The sequence below is a fragment of the Agelaius phoeniceus genome, chromosome 6 (genome assembly GCF_051311805.1).
Source record: "Agelaius phoeniceus isolate bAgePho1 chromosome 6, bAgePho1.hap1, whole genome shotgun sequence".
NCBI lineage: Eukaryota > Metazoa > Chordata > Aves > Passeriformes > Icteridae > Agelaius > Agelaius phoeniceus.
Window position 1 is genome coordinate 44,097,019 of NC_135270.1, and position 19,608 is coordinate 44,116,626.

Below are 19,608 nucleotides of genomic sequence, written 5' to 3' on the forward strand. Positions count from 1 at the left end.
TTATTTTACACTCATATTTTATGACATTTTGTAACAGTAAGCATGAATAATTCTGTGTTCAAAGCCACAGGGACAAAGCAAGTCCCAATCCCTTAAATATATGTCAAGTTTCCTAAGAGTTTTTATTTCGTAGATTATAAACTGGTGTCATCTCAGATAAAACTGCAAATGAAAAGTCACAACATTGCACAAAAAAACACATAAAAAGTACACTGTTTCAGAAGGTTTGTTGGCTGGAGTCACCTATATATACCTGGTTTTTTGACTTATACATCCCATGTTGTCAGTCATATAACAGGGGAAAAAAATTTAAAAGACCAGCACCATCTCATATTACTAGTAGTTAAACATTTTAAAACTCAAACAGAAGATGTGTTTGTGCTTACTTTGAGGGTACAGGTGCCATCTATAAAAGCACCCTAGAGGAAGTACCATCTAAAACACTGTATTTATAGATTATATTATTTCATTTATTAACCTACAGAAGCATCTATAGGATCTAAGGATATACATACCATTTGTCCTTTAGGAGAACCTTCTTCTGTTAGTTTTTCAAATAGTTCTTTTGATGACTGGATGTTCTGCTTCAGGTAATCTCCAAACAACAAAGCATAAGACACTTTCTCCATGGCCTTGGTATGATTCATGTCAGCTGCTTTCAGAAGATACTGATATGCTCTTAAGAGAAAACAATTTCTTTGTCAACTTGAAGCAATGTAGCAAATTCCATTTATAAACCTGAAGATTCTGGAGAGGGCTTTGTTCCTCTGTTTTAGCCTTTATTTTCCAAAAATGCATCTACCTACAATCATTTGTTCCAGCTACAAATCATCAACATAAGCAACAACACATGATTTAGTTAATGGACAAGCTGAATTTTAATGTTTGCCCTACTCCATAAGCAAAGCAGTATGCATTTCCTCTCCTCTAAGACATACAAGAAATGTAAGCTCAAATGATCATATTTTTGTAGCAACAATTTTTAGTTCTGTACTAGGTGTCCAGTAGAACCACTCCTGTAACAGTCTCGTATATCACAGTAAAGAGAAGCAGCCTGAAAAAGACCATGTATTCTCTACAATCTGAGTACAAAACCACTCCAGTGAAAACACCAAGCCTTGGGCCCAAGACAACAGCATATGTGATCAATTTTGTGCTGAAAAAGTCATGCTAACAAACAGGGGATCTCTGGATACTCCTCTTGCTATTTCACTCTCAGAACTGGTAGCCCTTCAAAGCAATTTCACAGCAATTAAAAACCTCCTAACTTTACACAGGGTTACACAGTATCAAGCAAGCCTGCTTCAGCTTAGCCTCAGGGACCCTTGAGAGCACTCCAAGATTTTCATTTACCTCTCCTCCTTTCAATTCTCAGGCATGTTGTTGTTCTTTAGGACAGACTGAGGCATACCTGGTTCCTCACAGAAGTTCATCTTCTAAGAAAGTGTAAGGTATACAAGAGAACTAACACCTAATATTGTTTTAGAATTCTTACACTATTTTATACTAAAAATACTGCTCAGAATCCAACAGATATTGCCTCTCTTTGTCTTTGCCAAGGTGCAGACAACTTTAGATGTTCCTCACTTTCCCTGACAAAGTAGAAATACACTCCCTTATTTCCAAAAATGAATCTAAAATAGTTATAGTCCTCACATATTAATCAGCAGAAGTCACCACTTACTGAGGAAGTTGTCAGCATGAATAGGAGGAAGATCTAAATTAACATAGCAATTCTAAATTACAGTGGTAAGTCCACAGCTATTTAATCAGTAATTGGATGCCTTCAGAAAATAAAGTAGAATGAACAGAACATTAATTTCTAATGTTTTTATTTGTCTACAAGCATTACCCTCTTCTAAGAAAATGAATTATTAGAATTATAATAATTTGTTAATTTTAAGTTTAATACTACTTTTATGGTGACTAAAACCATCAGAAAGCAGGAGAAAAAAACAGAGCAGGACAAGAAATGCCAATTTTTCCCACTACATCTTTGAAGCAGAATGAGAGCCAGACTGCAAGAAGCATGTGAAAAGGGCAATTATCTCATATCATGTTCTCAGTTTTTTTTCCTGGCCAGTTGCCATGTATAAACTGGAGCTAGAGAACTGCAGCATCACCTTGCATTAAGTCAATGTTTTGATGACACCCACTCTTCAGAAATTAATCTTACACGATTTTTACTGCATTGAAAGGAATGCAGGCATAGTTTTGTTTTTTTTTCCTAAATACCCTGTATTTACTCTCTATCTTCTATCACTGCATGGTTTGATGGTGAGTCCAATAAAGCTCAAAATCTCACGACAGCTCATTCAAGTTCTTTTTGAGTTAAGCAAAAGTGACCAGCCATATCATCCTTCTCCTGTGGGGGCAGATGAGGTATACTTACACTTTCTTCTGAGCCTTTTTACTACTTTCATTAAGGATTTTCATTCCAATCTGATATACATCCTCAGCTTCTTGCATCTGCCTTCTCTTATTAGACTGCTCTTCAGCTAAAAAAAAAAAAAAAAAAAGTGTACATTAAGAGCTCAAATTATACCACTGAAGACTGTCCTCTCAAAATTCCTATTCATTCTAAAGGGTAAGAACAGCCAGAAACTTGCTTTTGAAGACCAATAAACAAAGTGATTACAAAAGGCTGTCTAATGGATGTGTTTGATATATTAACAGATGATTTCTTCTTGTGTGATGTCTCATGTATAAGTTTGCTGATAAAATGTTCTTTTTATTCCTTGCTCAAAAGCAAGCTGTGCAGGTTCCTCCTTCAGAAGGACATTTCCTAGAGAAGGGTTGCCTTTCTGTAACAAATCAGTAAGTATAATGGACAATACTGTCAAAGCCCTATCCTGCTACAGCCTCAGAAATAATTTTATAGATGCCTTCATTGCATGATTTCCAAATCAGGTCTGGGAACTGGCATTTGTTAAAACTTCTTCATCATGACAACTTCGCCTTTATAACTTCTTGTTTATTATGGTATGAAGTGGCCAGAGACTTCTACATCCTGAAATCAAGAGCATTAAGAGGACTGAAAGTACAAGCCTAAAAAAGCATTCCTTGAACAAGAAGCCAAAAGGTCGCTTACATTCACAGAAGCCCCACTTTTGATCTTTCTTGTAATCATAGGTTGTTGCACACCACAGCCTGCCATCTTCCCTCCCATCCGCAGTGCACTCTGCATATTCCTTCTCCATAAACAGAAATGGAAAGTGGCAAGGTTCACCATCTGCAGTGCCTCCAATAGCTGTCAAAACTGAAAAGACATACCCAGCAATTACTCTCTTTTATTCCCAAATTTAAATCATATGTTACAAACAGAAAAGTGCTCCTATGTTGTTTTTAGGCACAATCACGACAGAACACCACACATGGCAAAATGCTATATTGAAAGTAGTGGAGTAACAGCAGGGAGTACACTCGAACACACAACTATATGAAAAGATTTAAGTGAAATCAGGGTGATGTAGATGAAAGGATTCTCATCACTATGAGTTTGGTAATTTTCTACTCTTGAAAATACTAAGATTAAAATCATTATTTCATTTTGCCAATATATTTAGTTGCTTTCAAAATGGTTTTGAACAGCACAATGTATCATTTCTCATGCACTAAAACTTCAAATGTTACTGATTCCAATATCACAATATTTTTAAATAAAATCAATCTTTTATGAAGACTAAGAATTCTCTCTGTAGGTTTTGAAGATGGAATTATTTCAGTTAGACTTTTATAAAAGCTTTCCTCTTTCACTTAGCTAAATCCAACAGTTGGGTTCAGCTTAATTTGAAAACATTTGCAAAATCATGCAATTGACAATGTCAATTATAGAGGTTTTTCAAGTTAACTCTGTAATTTTTGTAGTTACAGAGAAAATCAGTTCTTTGTTTGAGGGTTTATAATTGAAAGGTCTAAAGACTATACTAATTTAAATATTTTATGTTGATTTTTTGAAGCAAAAGAAAGTCTTCAGGTATAGCTGGACCTGTTCAAACTGCTCTTTGTAACTGGATGCCCTGACACAGGTTCCACCACATCACTCCAAGTTAATTACATCACAAGAGAGAAATTGTTATTTTCAGTAACTGCACTCAAAAATCATGTGTTAATATGCAATTAGCCCAAAATAATTTCAGACATTTGTTGCCTACAAAGTAATATACGAGCTCCTGCTAAGGGTTCATGTAACTACAACTTATGGGACCTCTAACCACTGTCATTTGAACAAGCTCCAAGTCCAGGAGCACTCCTTGAGAACTCTTGGTTTTATTTGTACTGTTTTGTACCTTGTCTCCCGTGTGGAAAGCAGTTTTACAGAGGCTCTGCAGAGGAGATGTAGCTGCATACTAAAGTTATGAAATTACTCTGCCCCAATGCTACCCTCTTTGCATTTTTTAAATTCTAAATTCAAGCATAATGCTGTTTTTGTTCCCAAATAATAACAGAGACTAATCCCAAGAGCAACACAGCAATGCAATCACAGGTTAATGTTCACAACAGTTATTCATATACTTAGACATTGATAAATACTAAGTGAGGCAAACAATTTACCCAGAGGATAAATTAGTTTTTGTCAATCCAAATGCTCCAGAAGCAATTTCCCTCTTTACTATCTCTGAATAAAATACGTGGTATTTAATTATATTTGTCCTAATTTACATATGTCTTGTTTCATACTTTAAGCTGCAGGAAACCCAATTATAGATTACTTATAAGTACTGGCAATATTAATGTAAGATTCTTCCAAATAAGGAAAGTAAGTGCAACAGGAATTGCCAGCTCTTTATAAACTTGTGAGCAATTTTCAGCAAAAACTGTTAGTATGGAACTTCAGTGTTATAAAACCCTAAAACACAAAATAGCAATAACTAAAGAAATATAATTTTCTTTACACACGATCTCATCACTCATCAGAAGAGAGCAGGATAACTTTCTTAGAAACTTAAAACCTTTACTAGCACTAATTCTAAAGAAGTGACTTTTTTTATTCTATATCCTATAAAACATATATGGAAATTTTCAGGATATACTTTTGTTCCATGCAGTGTTGTGACCATACACAGTAGCTAAACTGTTTTTAGAAAAGCTTTTATGTCCCTCAATGCAGTCCTGTCACCAGTAGCTCATCTGGAGGTGTAACATCTGTACCTCAGATAGATGCTCAGTTAAAGCATCTGTAAAGCTGTCCTTTAGCACTCCTCTCTCCTAACAGAAAACATACACTTTTCTTTTAGAATTGCTTTTTTAAATGAAAAATCCCTCAATTCACACTGCTTATTTAATTCCTAAGATGTTCCAAGAACTGTGCAAGACTTAAACTTATGGTTTTTGAAAGTCACTTGTAGTATGTTGATAGGTAGTTAAAAACCTTAGTTCTGAGAAGCCAGTCAGTTGGACATATTTTTGTATGAGATAGTTTTAATCTCAAAGTTTACTTTTGAAATAGACTGCACTGACTAAATATGGTGCTTACCTCACTGTTTTGTGGCAGAAAGATATTTAGTGGATTTTACATACTTTTTTCCTGTACAACACAGCATCAAACAACAACACAGCAATGGTTAAGCCTATTATTGAGTTTCCACAAACTGATATTAGTTCTGCTCTAATAAGGAAACAGCTTAGAAAACACTCAGTCATTACATGATAGAGCTCATTTAATAGCTCCTGCTTTCTTTTGACATTTCAGTATGAGTGAGAAGACAAGTATCATTAGTACAACATAACTGTATTTTTCAGTAATATTGAAGATTTACTTTTTATGGACAAGTAAAAAGGAAAAGTCTGCTGCATAGGTTAAGGTACGCAACTGTGCCATCTTGTTATTATCAACTACTATCTGCAAATCAAAAAATCATAAAATTATGTAATAAAAAAGCCATATATATCCTGGATATTCTGGCCCAAGACATAAGGTATTACCTATATTTACAAACTTGCTGAAGTTTACATGCAGTTCAGATGCTGCCCTGAGGCTCTCAATGCTGTTCCAGGAAGCTTGTCTTTACATTACTATTTGTTCCTTTTCTGTCAACTGACTCACCAGGCAAACAGCCACGGGATTGAAAAAGACTGATGCAAATTTCTCTTTGTATTGCTGGTGTACATACAGAGCACAGAACCTGTAATTGACTTCTATTTGAAGAAAACAGGGCCTTCTCTATTTGATGGTTAAAGCTTTCCAGCTTTAAGACATAAGAAAAATAGAAAATTCTTTCAAATGCATCTGAAAATAACTATTCATTTCAATTACAGTACCTTTCAAATATTTTGATGCTATTCCTAATGAAAAAGGCAGCAATTACCACTCCATTGCAGAAAGGTTAAGACACTTGTTATTTCATATGTTTAAAATTACTGTTTGTGTTCACCCACATGCTGGAGTTACTCAGACTCATCTATGCTGCCACTTGTTCAAAAGTCTGTAAGCAGTTACCTGGACTCTGTATTTCTGCTTCTTCCAAATCCTTATTTAATAGATTTGACATTTCTAGAGAGTTCAACTCTTCCAGTGAATTCTCTTTTTCCTCTTCTTGACTGTGAAAGCTCTCTTCATTCTCTGATTGAGAGTCTGATTTCCCAGATTCAAGGAAGATCTGACCTGCGACCACTCGAGTTCCTGTGGAATGATCCTTTACCTGGTCCTCTGCAGATAAAGTCTGAAGGAAAGCAGCCACATAATTTAGAAGATTAGAAAGAAGCAGCAGCTGGCTTAAAATCCATTTAAAAACTTCTTAAAAGATACAGTTAATTAATTAAACAGTCAAATCAAAAGTAAGCTGAGCTACCTCTATCAGTTCTCACTGCCTGTATCCCTTTCAGGTCTTTGAAAAAAAAAATGTTTCAAACTTGTAACTCAGTATTAATTTCTCTGATGCACAGAAAAAATTAGTGAGACAGCAAGAGCTACAGAAAAACTTAAAACCTAAAATCAAATTATTGTTCTGAATTTCAGTCCTTTGCTCTCACTCCACAGGTAAATCAGAATGACTAGAAACTTATCTCCTCACCTTCGACTCCAGTGATTCATCTTGATTTCCTTCTTCATCTAGAAGAGACATTCTTAGTCAGTAAAATGCTTTTCCATGAGTAACTATCTCAAAAATAAAAGCTTTATTTACAATACTGTACTATAGTTCTGAAATATTCTAGTGTACTACTAAGTTGACTAATACACTTCAGAAAAACCTTATAACTGTGACGAGGAGGAATCAAATGTTTCAGAGGCGATTCTCTTCCTTAAATTATGCAAACATAACACTGTGTTCCATAGTGAAAAAAGTGTGGTTTTTCTAAACCCAAGTCATAGTCATTCCAAACCCAAGAACTGAATGGTTCAAGTCCAAGTAAACTAAGGTGTTCATCAAGTGAAAAAGGCCTGTGGAACATAAGGTTTTTAGTCACCAAATCAGCCTTAGTACCAACAGCTTCAGTAGAGACCAGAAAGCTATATTCATACCCTCATGCTTATAATTAAACATTGTCCTTTTTAGAATGCCAATTCATTCTGCCTGACCCGCATACTCAAACCTTTATATAGAGGTTTCTCTTCAAAACTGTGAGGAATTAGTTTGTCTTTAAGATATTCTTCAAGAGATGCAAGTCTTGTTTAAATGTCATCTTTCTTGTCTAAAAGCCATATGATATTTGATTGAAAAGACTGGAAGGGAAAGAAATGATAAACAAGAAAGGCTATTAGGTAGACATTAAAGGAATACATGTGAAAAGGTGAAGATAATTAGAAAAGCTTATTTATGACAGCTTTATCATTGTTTTTCTGAATTTTTTCTGCAGCAATTGTTCTGCTCCTTTAACTAAAATGGGCTTCAAACAACTTGGTCTGTGCTATGATTTTGATGGGAAGCCTCTAACATTAACATCACTGAGATGTGACTGTTCCGAGTCATCAGTGTCTGATACCACCTCATTGCAGCAAACCAACCTCCCTACATTTGAAACAAGATGCCACAGGCCTCCCTCTCTCTGGTACACATCCCATATTAAAATAGAAGCTCAAAACAAAGAGACCACTTAGCAAAGCTGCCACTAACTCCTCCTAGCCTTAGAAATCCTCTGTTTTGAGGCTCTGGGGTACACAATGCCCTGTAGCAGTGGCAAAGCAAAAATGGGCTGGAGACCTGCACTGTGACTGGAAAAGGTGTCTAAACTGAGAGAAACTAATGCCCAGTACGTTTAGTATGTTACAGTTAGCCATGAAAGGCTACCTGCACAAACACTTCCAACAGTTTATAGAACTCTGCTGACTCCTGCAAGCACTTAGCAGCAAACAAAACTTGCACAATTTTCATTCTCATGCAAGTGAAGTGCATTACCAGAGATAAACCATCTCTGAAGCAACAAATTCTACACATGACACTTACTCGGGTCATGTTTCAAAGCCTATTACTATAACCCTTGCAATGAAAGGGTTAATCTTGGAAATTGCTTTCTGGAATCTAGATTCCATATTGTTATTTGAAGTACAACCTTTGGTTGGAACAAGTGAAAAGATGAGGGAGAATTCAACTTTAAGCAGCAACAGTGTAACAGAAATTAAGAAAAAATGTGAAGACTTGTAAGTGAAGCTGCAAAACTGTGGTGATGAGATGAGTACAACTGAGACATATAAATAACAGCCTGTTGAGGATGGTGAAGAGGACGTAAAGCTCAAAGAGTTTGACTGCCAGCAGTCAGGGAATTAAAAAGGATCGAGAACAGTTGATGTGGGTAAGCAGCTGTACTCTACACGTCTGAAAATGAAAATGTGTAGAACACTTCAGGAAAACTTGTGGAGACAGCAGAGCACTCCAGATCAAACACACCCTGCAAGGAGCAATCAAGATAGCATAAGAACAAACCCCAATTTGGAAAAAAAAAAAAAACCACTATGAGGCATAAGGAAAAACAAGGCTAGCTGCATTTTTGGCAGAGACCTCAGGGCTTAGCAGCTTGAGGAACCAAACAGATAAGGGTGATTGTGATAAATCATAAGAAGTTCTGCCACTGAACTTTGACACTCCAGATCATGATATGACGATTGGTCTTTAAATTCAGCAAAAGTACACATACATTTAGGATACTTGGTGGTGTTTCTATTTTGAAATTATGAATGAAGTTATCATTTACCATGTTTCCCACATATCACATTCTATTATCCTAAATAATTTTGACCTAGACCAAACACTACCTTCAAACATCAGAGCTTGTCACGATATCCAGACATGCTTCTGGAGAGCAAGAAAACTAAGGGTAACCTACCCAGTAGCTTGTATGCTCCTTCTAATATATACAAAGCACTCAACAAGTACCTGTTATTGCAGTAGGAAACATCATGTTTGGTTTTTTTTGAACAGCTACACCAGCTAGGCTGATTGTTTTTGTCTGTACAAAACCAGCCTATATGCCTGACAGCACTAGAGCTTTCTAACATTTCAGAAAAGGCTTCACTAACTGATTTCAATCTGTGGTGGTAGGTTCACTTTACGTCAAAAGACCACACAAAAATAAATATAAATAGGTTATACTGTCTATGCACACATATAAAACAACAATTTTACTAAACCTTTTGCATATGAAGTTGCAATAAACTCAAAGTCAAGAGACACGTGAGCAACATCAGGTAGAGCTCACTAAGTGTTTGCTCTTTCTTCTTTGAAAGTAAATAAAACTATTTCCATTCTATTGCATCATTTAAATTTTCTCTGAAGAAACCAGCTTTGTTACTGAGAAGTTGTAGTTGAATGATTGTTTTCAAACGGTGGTTCCAAAAGGCACTAAAGCAAAACCAAAATATTAATTTTTCTTAGCTTTGAGACTTTTTCTAAGGTAGGCAGATGAGGTTGCAGAGATAATGAAGAGCATGACTAAAGGAGGGATCACTTACAGCCTTGTTGTTCCACAGAACTGCTGACTAACATGCACCCAGTTACAGAAGTGTGTTTACTCCTATGAAACTGTTAAAACTATTCTGAAAGTGTTAATGAAAGGTCCATGAAAGGTCACAGCTGGGCCCAAGAACAGTTTATTAGTCAAGGCTGAGCTATTGAACGAAGTCACAGATGTTATGTTTATGCACCTGTTTCAGAGATTAAAGCTGATAGTTTAGCTTGTTTTTCCACCTTCAATTATAAAAAGTAACTTAGTTTTTTTTTTTTATTATTATCATTTGGATCTGTTACCAAGGCTGTCTAATTCCATAAACCTCCTCTAAAAAGGCCAAGTGGAAATTAATCTCACAATTTGTAAAACAAGTTAGGGAGTAAAATGATCTATTAAAAGGAAAAGGTAGGCAAAAATACCTGTGGCTCAAGTGGGCAGTTGACAATGTTGTACAGAATGCTTCCCTTATAAACAGTGATGAGCTGTAGACATTGCTGGGTGCTCTCACATCCAGCTAGGACTTTAAAGCACTTCATAGAACCAAAATCTTTTTTCCACCATCCACCAGCTCATATAGAACTAAAATCAGCCTTAAGAAGTACTAATTTTTCCTCAATTAGAAAGGCCAGTGTTCAAGTATGCTATGTAAATAAAGGAAAAGTACTCTGGCAGGCTATGCTAGAGAAAAAGATCCTACCATATGCTGGATAAAGCACCTACCATTTTGTGGGAATTACTGTTTTCAAGAGAGCACTAAGGAGAGAAGGGTAGAAACCAGAAGAGCTATGCAGTGTGATTCAGCAATAACGTCATTAGCTTCAGGGAGTTCAACAGTTCCAAGGTTTTGCCATACTAGAAGAACAGATAACTAACATCCCATAAACCTAAAGGGCTGCTACTACCAGACAAGAAATACCATGAGTTTCAACGCTACAACGGTCACCCACACTCAGGAAGTAGCCAAAAATTCAGTAAGCGAAGCAGTCTCCCCCAGCTCTGATGAATCCCTAAATGATTACTGTTCTAAGTTTCCTTCTAATTTTTGCCAAGCTCTTCAAGCCTCAAATACTGTGACAACAAAGCAGCTAGTGGGCTTCTGCTGAGAGCAGGGATCTCCCAAGTGGTGTGCTCACCTCAGGGAGTATGCTAGCCAACCCACTGGGGCTGCAGGAATAACATACCTTTCAGACTGTTAATACATAAAACTTTCCTTAATACAGCGGTCATTCCACCTTTATTTCATTCTTCTTTCATTTGTGTTTTTGTGAATGTCTTATGACGCATAATAGGTTAGGACAAGAGTATATGAATGTTTAACTTACAAAAAAATACATGCAAAATGCATGCTCAAAAATCTGTCTCCGGAGAGGGGTGCATGAACAGAAATGGTTTGGCAGTGACTGCTTTAGAGCACCCGTGAGAGATTTTCTGTAGTATTTCTGGCAATTTCTTTCAATGTTGTTTTTGTGCAAGTGACTAGATAGACATTGAAAGAGAAAGCAAATTCTGTTTATCCAGTTCTTGCAGGAAAGAAGGAAATCTAAAGGAAAAAATTACCTCAAACTGCTTCTCATCAATTTTTTCGACTGATATATTCAGCATTGAAACAGACTCAATAGCATAGATGCTATTCCCATTAAAACATGCAGTGAGTTAAGTAAAATCCTTAAGTGGCACCTATTCAGCAAGAATAGTTCCCAAGTATCCTTGGCAGCAAGTAAATTGTTCCCAGTTACAATCTGTGCAACATATTCATTTTAGTTCAACTAGAAGATTGAGATATAGGTCAGCCCTCACCCTGAATAAAAATATTTTTTCCAGTGTCCTTGCAATTGCTGGCTAACTAGCTACAGAACTTACTCTCCACGAGTTCCTCAGTAGCAACTGAGATTCCCAACCAGGCAACAAGGCAAAGAGTTAAGGGAATATTTTTCTATGAGGTAAGTAAAAACAGAAAGAAAAGTGAGGGAAAACCACTGAGCTCTGTCTTATGAAAGACCAGGTACTGAAGTTCCCTAGAGGTATATGAGGGCGCTCATTTGTCCCACCAATCTGTGGGACAGCATAAAAACATCTGCCTATTGCTGAACTTAGCCATGGAACACGTAGGACTCAGAGGAAGCATCACTTCCTCTCTTCAGGCAGAATGAGGACATTTTTACCCCTTAGTTAGTGAACAAGAGGAAACAATCTCACTAATCAAATAATACCAGCAATCACAAAAAAAGAGGATTTTTTCCATGTCCTTAATGAGTGATCAGCAGGGGAAGGCCATCACTCCTGCAGTGACCAGAAGACGGCCAGTTTCATCTGGAGAATGCACACATGCTTAGCATTTTTTAGCTACTTTTGCCAGTGCTTCTTAATGTCTTTCCTCAGTCTCTATTTTAAATGCCTTTATAATCTGCAGCAATATCATGTTTAAAAAAATACAGCGCCCCTTCCCTTAGGCTTGAATTTTCTTGCATTCAACTTAAGTTTTCAATAAATTGATTTAAACAAAGTTTATTACAATAGAGTTATATTTAAAACACTCAAGTTAAATTTAAAATATTCACTACTAAAAAAAGTCCTCATTAAAACCTCTTCCTAAAGTTAGGAAATGTCATACTTGGACCATTTTTACTCTTTCTTCTTAAAACCCCTCCCACAATACTCACATCCCAGATGACTCTTTCCAGAGCAGACATCAGAAACAATTACAGACATTCAAGGAAGCATTTATTACACAGTCCCAAACTTATATTCTAAGACAGAAAGTCACACTGCTACTGTGGGAAATCAAAGCATGAAATGAGGACAACTTTCAGAACGATTCTGGTCAAAAACTGGGCAAGAAATGTATTCCTCTCACAGCTTTCTGCCAAATTATGGACTCTCAACATCCTCTCCTAATTAACTGTGGACATCAGTAAATAGTCTGCCATCACAGCAGCAATTTTAGTTTGTAAACAGCTCCTAAGCCTACATTCATGTACTGTGCTTTCTATGGCTTATTAATTGTATTAGCTCAATTGAATCTAAACATTTTGTTTACACAAGCTGAATTAAACTATCAGAACTTCATGCCCACAAATCAACTTTGTGATAGTGGACTAACAGTCAAGGTGGGAGAGCTGCATGGTAGCACAGCCACTGATGCACACCCCTGCCTAGCCCTTATCACCTAACTTCCACGTACACAACAGATGGTTCATCTGACACTCACAGTCCCATCTCACCTCAGCTTTTTTCATCATATACACTATAAATGAGAGCATATAGTTCAAAAGTTTGGCTGCATCTCTCTGGTTTCACAGAACTTGTGTATATTCTTTCCATAACTTCCAAAGTGCCCTGCTGGCTTATAAAGCAACCTACAAAGCTCATATAATCCAGTAATATTACTTTAAAGTTCAACTTTCTACTGCATACAGGAAAATGAACCCCGAAGTACTGAACTTACCTCTAGCGAAAAGGTTAAGTTACTTTCCTGGAACAGTGTAAAAGCAAATCCCCAGTAGCACCGCATATGGCTGTCGTTAAGGTAGTGGCTTCTGGCTTTAAAAATAAATGCACTGCACATCCCCCCACTAGCCCATGGTGGAAAGAAGGGTGTGGGAGGTAGAAACCCCAGGAAAGGAAGTAGATGACAACACATGAGAATCAGACAAAAGACAAAACCCGAGCTGCATAACAATAAAACAGAGACGGGAAAAAAAATATTACGGGGACATAAAACAGGACGCATAAATGTTCTCTACGTATCGAGGTGAGAAAACCGCTCTAATAAGGCTGAAATCAGCATTATCTGCGCCTCGGGGAGAAAATGCGTTCTAGGGAGGAAAAACGCCCCATTTCGGTTCTAAGCAGTACAAGCACTACGAAGTGGGCTCCTAACGAGCTGCTAAAAGGCAGGCACCGCACTGAGCAATGCGTCCACCCTTACCAGGCCTACGGAGCAGCGCCGGTGAGGCCGAGCCCAAGCCAGCCCGGTCCCGGCACCCGCGGCCCCGCAGGTGACAGGAGCCCCGCGCCCCCCCGCTCTGCTCCGCTCCGCCGCCTCAGCGCCCCGGCGAGGTCGGCGCTGCCCCCACGCAGCCCAAAGCCCCGGCGAGAGCACCGGGTCACCGCCCCCGCTGTCGCCGCCTCCGCTACCCGGTGCGGGCGTCAGGACCCGCACAGACACCTCTGCGCCCCCCTCCCCGGCCGCAGGCCCCGGGGGGCAATGCCGCCGCAGCGCTCGGGCCCAGGGGGGCGTAGGGAGGCGGGGCCGCGGTACTCACCGGCCGCGGGAAGCGCTCCGACCGTGGGCAGCGCTCCGGCCGACAGCGCGGCCAGGCACAGCAGCAGGGCCACCCAGCACGCCCGCCGCCCCATCCCGCTGGGCTCTGAGGGGCCGCGCCGAGCGCCCCCGACTCCGGCTCTCTCGCCCCGCCCAGCGCTCCGCCGCCACCAATCAGCGGCCGCGCTGACGGCCGACTACGGGCCGCTGGCAGCAGCACACGCAACCCCGGGGAACGGCCGGCTCTACATGGCCCGCTCCGATTGGCTCGGCGGGGGCCCAGCTCGCCCGCCACGCCCTCCCGTTAGCAAATAGCGCTGCACGTGTCTCCGCGAGGGCCGTTGCGCCAGCGGTTCCTTCCGAAACGGCGCCTTCCCATTGGCTCGTGCGCCGTTCCTACAGCACCCACAGTTCCTTGCGAGGGCCGCGGCGCCGCCTGGGAGCGTGTGCGCCTGGGGGCCGCGGCGGGGCAGAGACTACGTCACCCACAACCCCCCGCGCCAAACGGCGCAGGGCGCGAGCGCGGCGTCGCCGCCCGGAACCCCGCCCATTCCAGACCGCACAATTCCGGGGCGTGGGATACGCCTCGTTGAGTAGGAGTATGGAAACGCAGTACATTGTCTGCCTAAACCGGTATAGATCGTGTACGTGAAACATAAAGAGTTTTAGTGCAACCGTGGGACGCAACACTTCACTTCTCATAGGAATTGCATCTCTCTCTGGGTCAAAGCAAACGAGGAAGAGAACTAACTAGGAACCCAGCCTTTAATGGAGTGAAACAGGGCTGGGTGGTAAATGTCACCTCCTCACAGGACCGTCCTGTTACACAGTGCTGTGCTGAATTATAAAGTGCGTTTTTCCCACTCTGTCTCAGTAGTGTCAAGTCGCCTCAGCCTTACAGCGCTACACTTGGGAGCTCTGCAGGGTGAGTGGCCGCCAGCGGCTGTTTATCCTATGGGACACCGAGGCAGAAGCTGTGGCGAGTGCGGTCCCACCCTGCGCTGGCTGAGGGATTTTCTGCCTGCTCCAGCAGGGTCCATAGGCAACGGAATGCCTGCAGACAGGAGGTGTCTAAAGAGCATGTAAGCGCCTTGGATAGAGCTAACGAGTGATGATTCTAAGTAGCAGAATACTGAGGTACCAGTCAATTTTTTTCTAGCTGCAGTACAGCTAAACAGCACACATGGCAAAACAGTAGGGCAGAACGAAGCCGATCAGGTGTGGGAGTGCCATCTTCAAAGGGGTATGAAGGGCTTTCAGCAGGGCGCTTCTCTGTGCTCAGACCAGCCCTAAGTTTGACATACGGAGAGGCTTGTGGAGGACTGTGTCCCAGGTGACGGAGCCCATGCTGCAGCAGCTGTCGTGTGAAGAGCCCTTCCCGTGAGGAGCAAGGAACAGCAGGAAGTGATGAACTCACTATAACCCCCTTTCCCTGTCCCACTGCACCACTAGGAGGGAGAGGTAGAGAATTTGTGAGTAAATCCCGGGAAGAAGAATGGGATGGGTGAAAACGTGTCCTTAAGATTTGGTTTTACTTCACATTACCCTACTCTGATTAGATTCATAAATAATTTTCCCAAGTCAAGAATGCTTTGCTCAGACAGTCTAACAGTAATTGGTGAGTGATCTCTCTGTGTCCTCATCTTGACCCTCAGCCCTTTTTTTATATTTTCTCTCCTCTGTCCAGCTGAGGAGGGGAGTGATAGAGTGGCTTTGGTGGTCACCTGGTGATGAGCAAGGGTCAACCCATCATAGCTGCCCAGAGCCCTTATGGACTCCCAGCCCATGAGTTGTTCAAGACTTCATTGAACAAATCTCTCCTCAACTTGACCCAGTCAGCCTTCCTGCGAGCAGAGGTTGAACTAGATGACCTCTGTAGGTCACTTCTAACCAAATTTATTCTACATCTAAAGCTCTGTGTGTGGGGTTAAGTGAACTGGAGGAACAAGAGGAAAAATTCAATGGGGGAAACAGATTTTTTTTCTGAATTAATTAATAACCTTCCAAACAAAACAAAACAAACAAACAAAAACAAAAAAAACCCCAAAAACAACAAAAAAAATTAGATAATATTGCAGGCTGAGTTAGTTCTGATTAATTTAGTATATTCTATACTCTAAGGGTCTGGTAAATTTATTGCTGCCTTTCCATTTATGTGTGCAGTAGCCATAAAATTCCCATTAATTTTCTTAATCTATTTTGCATTTTCTTCTCTGAAGCTTTGAATGGAATCTTAGGTATTTTTGTAGTGTTCTTCCTCTATATTCTGTGCCAAAATGTTGTGGCCTTTTATGCAGCAGTCCAAGTGACCAGACAAATGGTAAGGGCCCAAATTACATCCTTTGCATTTCAGGTACTCTTAGGTATGTTTTCTCAAACTATTAGCTGATATAAATTTTCAAGAGATTTTTAAATTTGACCTGTTAAGTACTGCCTAGCTTGTGTGGCATGATGTAATACTGGATGTTCTCTAGTTAGGAGAATGGAAGTGCAGGAATAAAGTTAGGAATACTTTACTGATATGTATTCTTTATGATTATTTCTCATATTCTCTCCCTTGTCTTCTGTCTATGTAGTTTGATCATACAACTATCTGTGTTGTAACAACATTACTTTTTACTTTGATTGCAGAAACTTTCTTGTTTTTTTTTTAATGAAAAATGGCACAAGTGGGAGAGGTATGAAGCTTGGTAGATTTTGAAGAGCAATTTCCCAAGAGTTCTCTTTGCAGAATGTTCTCAAAAAGTTTTTCAGCTTGCTTCAGAAAATCTAAAAGGAGAAAGCTTCAGACACCTCTCAGGGAAGATTTCTGTCCTAAAATACATTGGCTTTGTGACAGATGTTTCTGACAAAAAAATATTTAGTTTCCTATATTAGTGAACAAGATATATAGTTTTAGGCAGATTAATTTTCATAGCTTTTTAATGATTAAAAAAAACTCACTACATCTTTTTTAAAGTTTTTGCACACTAGTTTATGAGAAAACAATTACAAGGAGCACAATATTTCTGTATCTCCAGTGTTCATGGCAGTTGGAGGGTTATGATTCTAGCAAGGCCTATATGCAAAGTAAGAGACACAATACAAGGTGTTATTTAAAGAACCTAAGGGAGAAGAGGTGAAAATTTCCATGGTTCCTATCACCTGGTCTGTAAAATCAAGTGCCCAGTCACAGGGAATGAGGGAGGGAGAAGCAGTGATGAAGAGAGGAAAGAAGACTCTTCCAGTATATATTAGAAAAGAGATTGTTGCCAAGGGTGTAGCTTGAAGAGCTGTCACCCAGTTTGGACCAGTGACAAATTGTAGGGGTTAGGCAACACTGTGAGCTACCTGCATTCACATAGACAGAAATGCAAATAGCCCAGGCCTGTTTCTCCTTTCCAAATGGTAAGGGTTGAAGCTCCTTAATGAAAACATCAGCCCTTGTTTTCTAGCTTCCCAAATATACCAGCATTCACAGATCTCTGTAATATCATTGTAGGCTGTAATATCCATGCCTAGGCTCATGGTCCTCACTCATTATTTGGAGCCTCCCCTACTTACCAGGAGAGTCTGGCTTGATCTTCAGTACAGGACAGATGCACACACTCATGTGCTGTTCTCACAAGAACACCTGCTCAGATATTAGATCTCCCACTGGATGGTGATCCAATGTCCATGCATGCACACTGTGTCCCTTACATAACTGCTGACTCAGAACTGGAGTCTTTGCAGGTCTTCTATTTCATGGCCACTCCAGCTTAAGATTGGCTAGCAAAGCGTATGTATGTGTACACATGGATATGCATACACACAGGTGTATGCACAGTTAAATTCCCTAGGGAAGTATAAACAGTCTGGTGGCTCCAACTGCTGACACTTAGACATAGGGGCCCTGTGAGCCACAGTCCCTGCTCCAGTTGCTGACATTTAGACCCCACCAATACACACCCTATTCCCAGTGGGGAATGATCCCTTCCCCTGTTGCTGGCACTCAGATCTCAATTGTTCTTTAGTCTTTCTGTTATCACCTGGATCTAAAACCTGGTGAGCTGTGGTGTGTTGTCCAGCTGCTGGCAATTGGACGTTGTAGCCTTTATGTAGGATAGAGTGAGGTTACAAAGGCAAAGTCAGTAATATAATTTATTAAGAAGAAAGGATACGCTGTGTTGATCATATGTTGATCATGTGCTAATCACATGTTTATCAGTGGCTCAGACACAAGCATCCTATGTTTTTTTTCTCTGCTATCCATCCATATCTCTAACTTTCCTTACATTTTTCATTTCTCATAAAAAATCTATAATTTTTACATAAGCCCCACAAGTTCTTTTTACTTTTCCATGGTTTTGATACACTCTCACAAAGACTTTCAAATATGCCATCATACTCAGGAAGTCTTAATTTCTTTTCTGTTCCCTCCTCTGCTCCCCCCTCCCTCTTGCCCCTGCCTGTGTCTAAGTAGTTCCTTGTAACAGCCCATCAATCAGTGACTGAAAAGTCCTGCTCTTTGTCTACCTTATTACCTGCTCATTAGGGTTTGTCTATTCATTTCCTTTATTGCTTTATTGTTTTCCTTGTTACTCCTTACTCCTATTACACCGAATGGTCCTTAACTAGAGAGCTTAATGAACCAGATGCTCTTACAGTCTATGTACTCTTACACTGGCATAGAGGAAAAGTACTCTTGTTTATTTAAGGTCCTGCAGCTTTTTGTATTGGTTCTGGGTTTACCTCTGTTAGTGAATTACTGCTATCACTTGCTTTTTTTCCTGTTCATTTTCTCAAGGGAAGAGCTCCAGTTATCTTCAATGAGATTTCCTATAGGATTTAACAAAACCTGAGTTTACATTACATTACATTACATTGATGCTCACCACAATTGTAATGTTAGAGTCCCAAAGGCATGACTGAATTGTCTATATAGATTTCTTCTGTGTACAAATTGTGCTGAGAGCTTCAATTTGGTGCCTAGTGTGGGAATCCTCCAGCAAGAACAGTTGGTGTGCCTGCACTAAAAATAATGTTATCCAGTTGTCTGTGTGCTCAAGCTCCTGTCTTTAGCTGACAATGAATAGCAAGCACAAATGAGTTTGCAGATGTTACAGGAAAACAAATGCTAGCCTGCTCTGGAGATATAGTGACAACATACTGACTTGTGTTCAAGTCTGGTGAAAACACAGTATTTATAATTAAAAAAACCATTTACATTATTGTTTTAAGGCTGTGTAAAATCTTTAGAATTTTATTCTAGCCCCTAATTTTCAGAAACTGAACAAAATGAAGAAAAGAAGAAAGTCTAACTGTTAAGTGTCTATAATTGGAAATTGCAAATGACGGTCTGTTCCCTTTCTGTGCTCCTGAACAGAATCACAGAATTGTTAGTGTTGAAAGGGACCTCTGGGGATCATCTAGCCCAACCCACCTGCCAAGGCAGGGTCATGTAAAACAGGTGACACAGGAACTTGTCCAGGTGGGTTTGG

General features: G+C 39.8%; 1 protein-coding gene across 1 annotated transcript in view; it reads right to left on the minus strand.

Annotated features, from left to right (window-relative positions):
* Positions 1-14,343, minus strand: part of SEL1L (SEL1L adaptor subunit of SYVN1 ubiquitin ligase) — a 33,260-nt gene extending 18,917 nt beyond the window's left edge. Inside the window, exons 1-6 of the mRNA XM_054635943.2 lie at positions 14,148-14,343; positions 7,014-7,051; positions 6,440-6,662; positions 3,092-3,259; positions 2,393-2,498; positions 516-678 (exon numbers count right to left, since the gene is read on the minus strand). Of these exons, the coding sequence (XP_054491918.2) occupies positions 516-678; positions 2,393-2,498; positions 3,092-3,259; positions 6,440-6,662; positions 7,014-7,051; positions 14,148-14,241 (792 nt within the window). The 5' untranslated portion in view covers positions 14,242-14,343. The remainder of the gene's footprint in view (positions 1-515; positions 679-2,392; positions 2,499-3,091; positions 3,260-6,439; positions 6,663-7,013; positions 7,052-14,147) is intronic.
* Between the last annotated feature and the right edge of the window lie 5,265 nt (positions 14,344-19,608).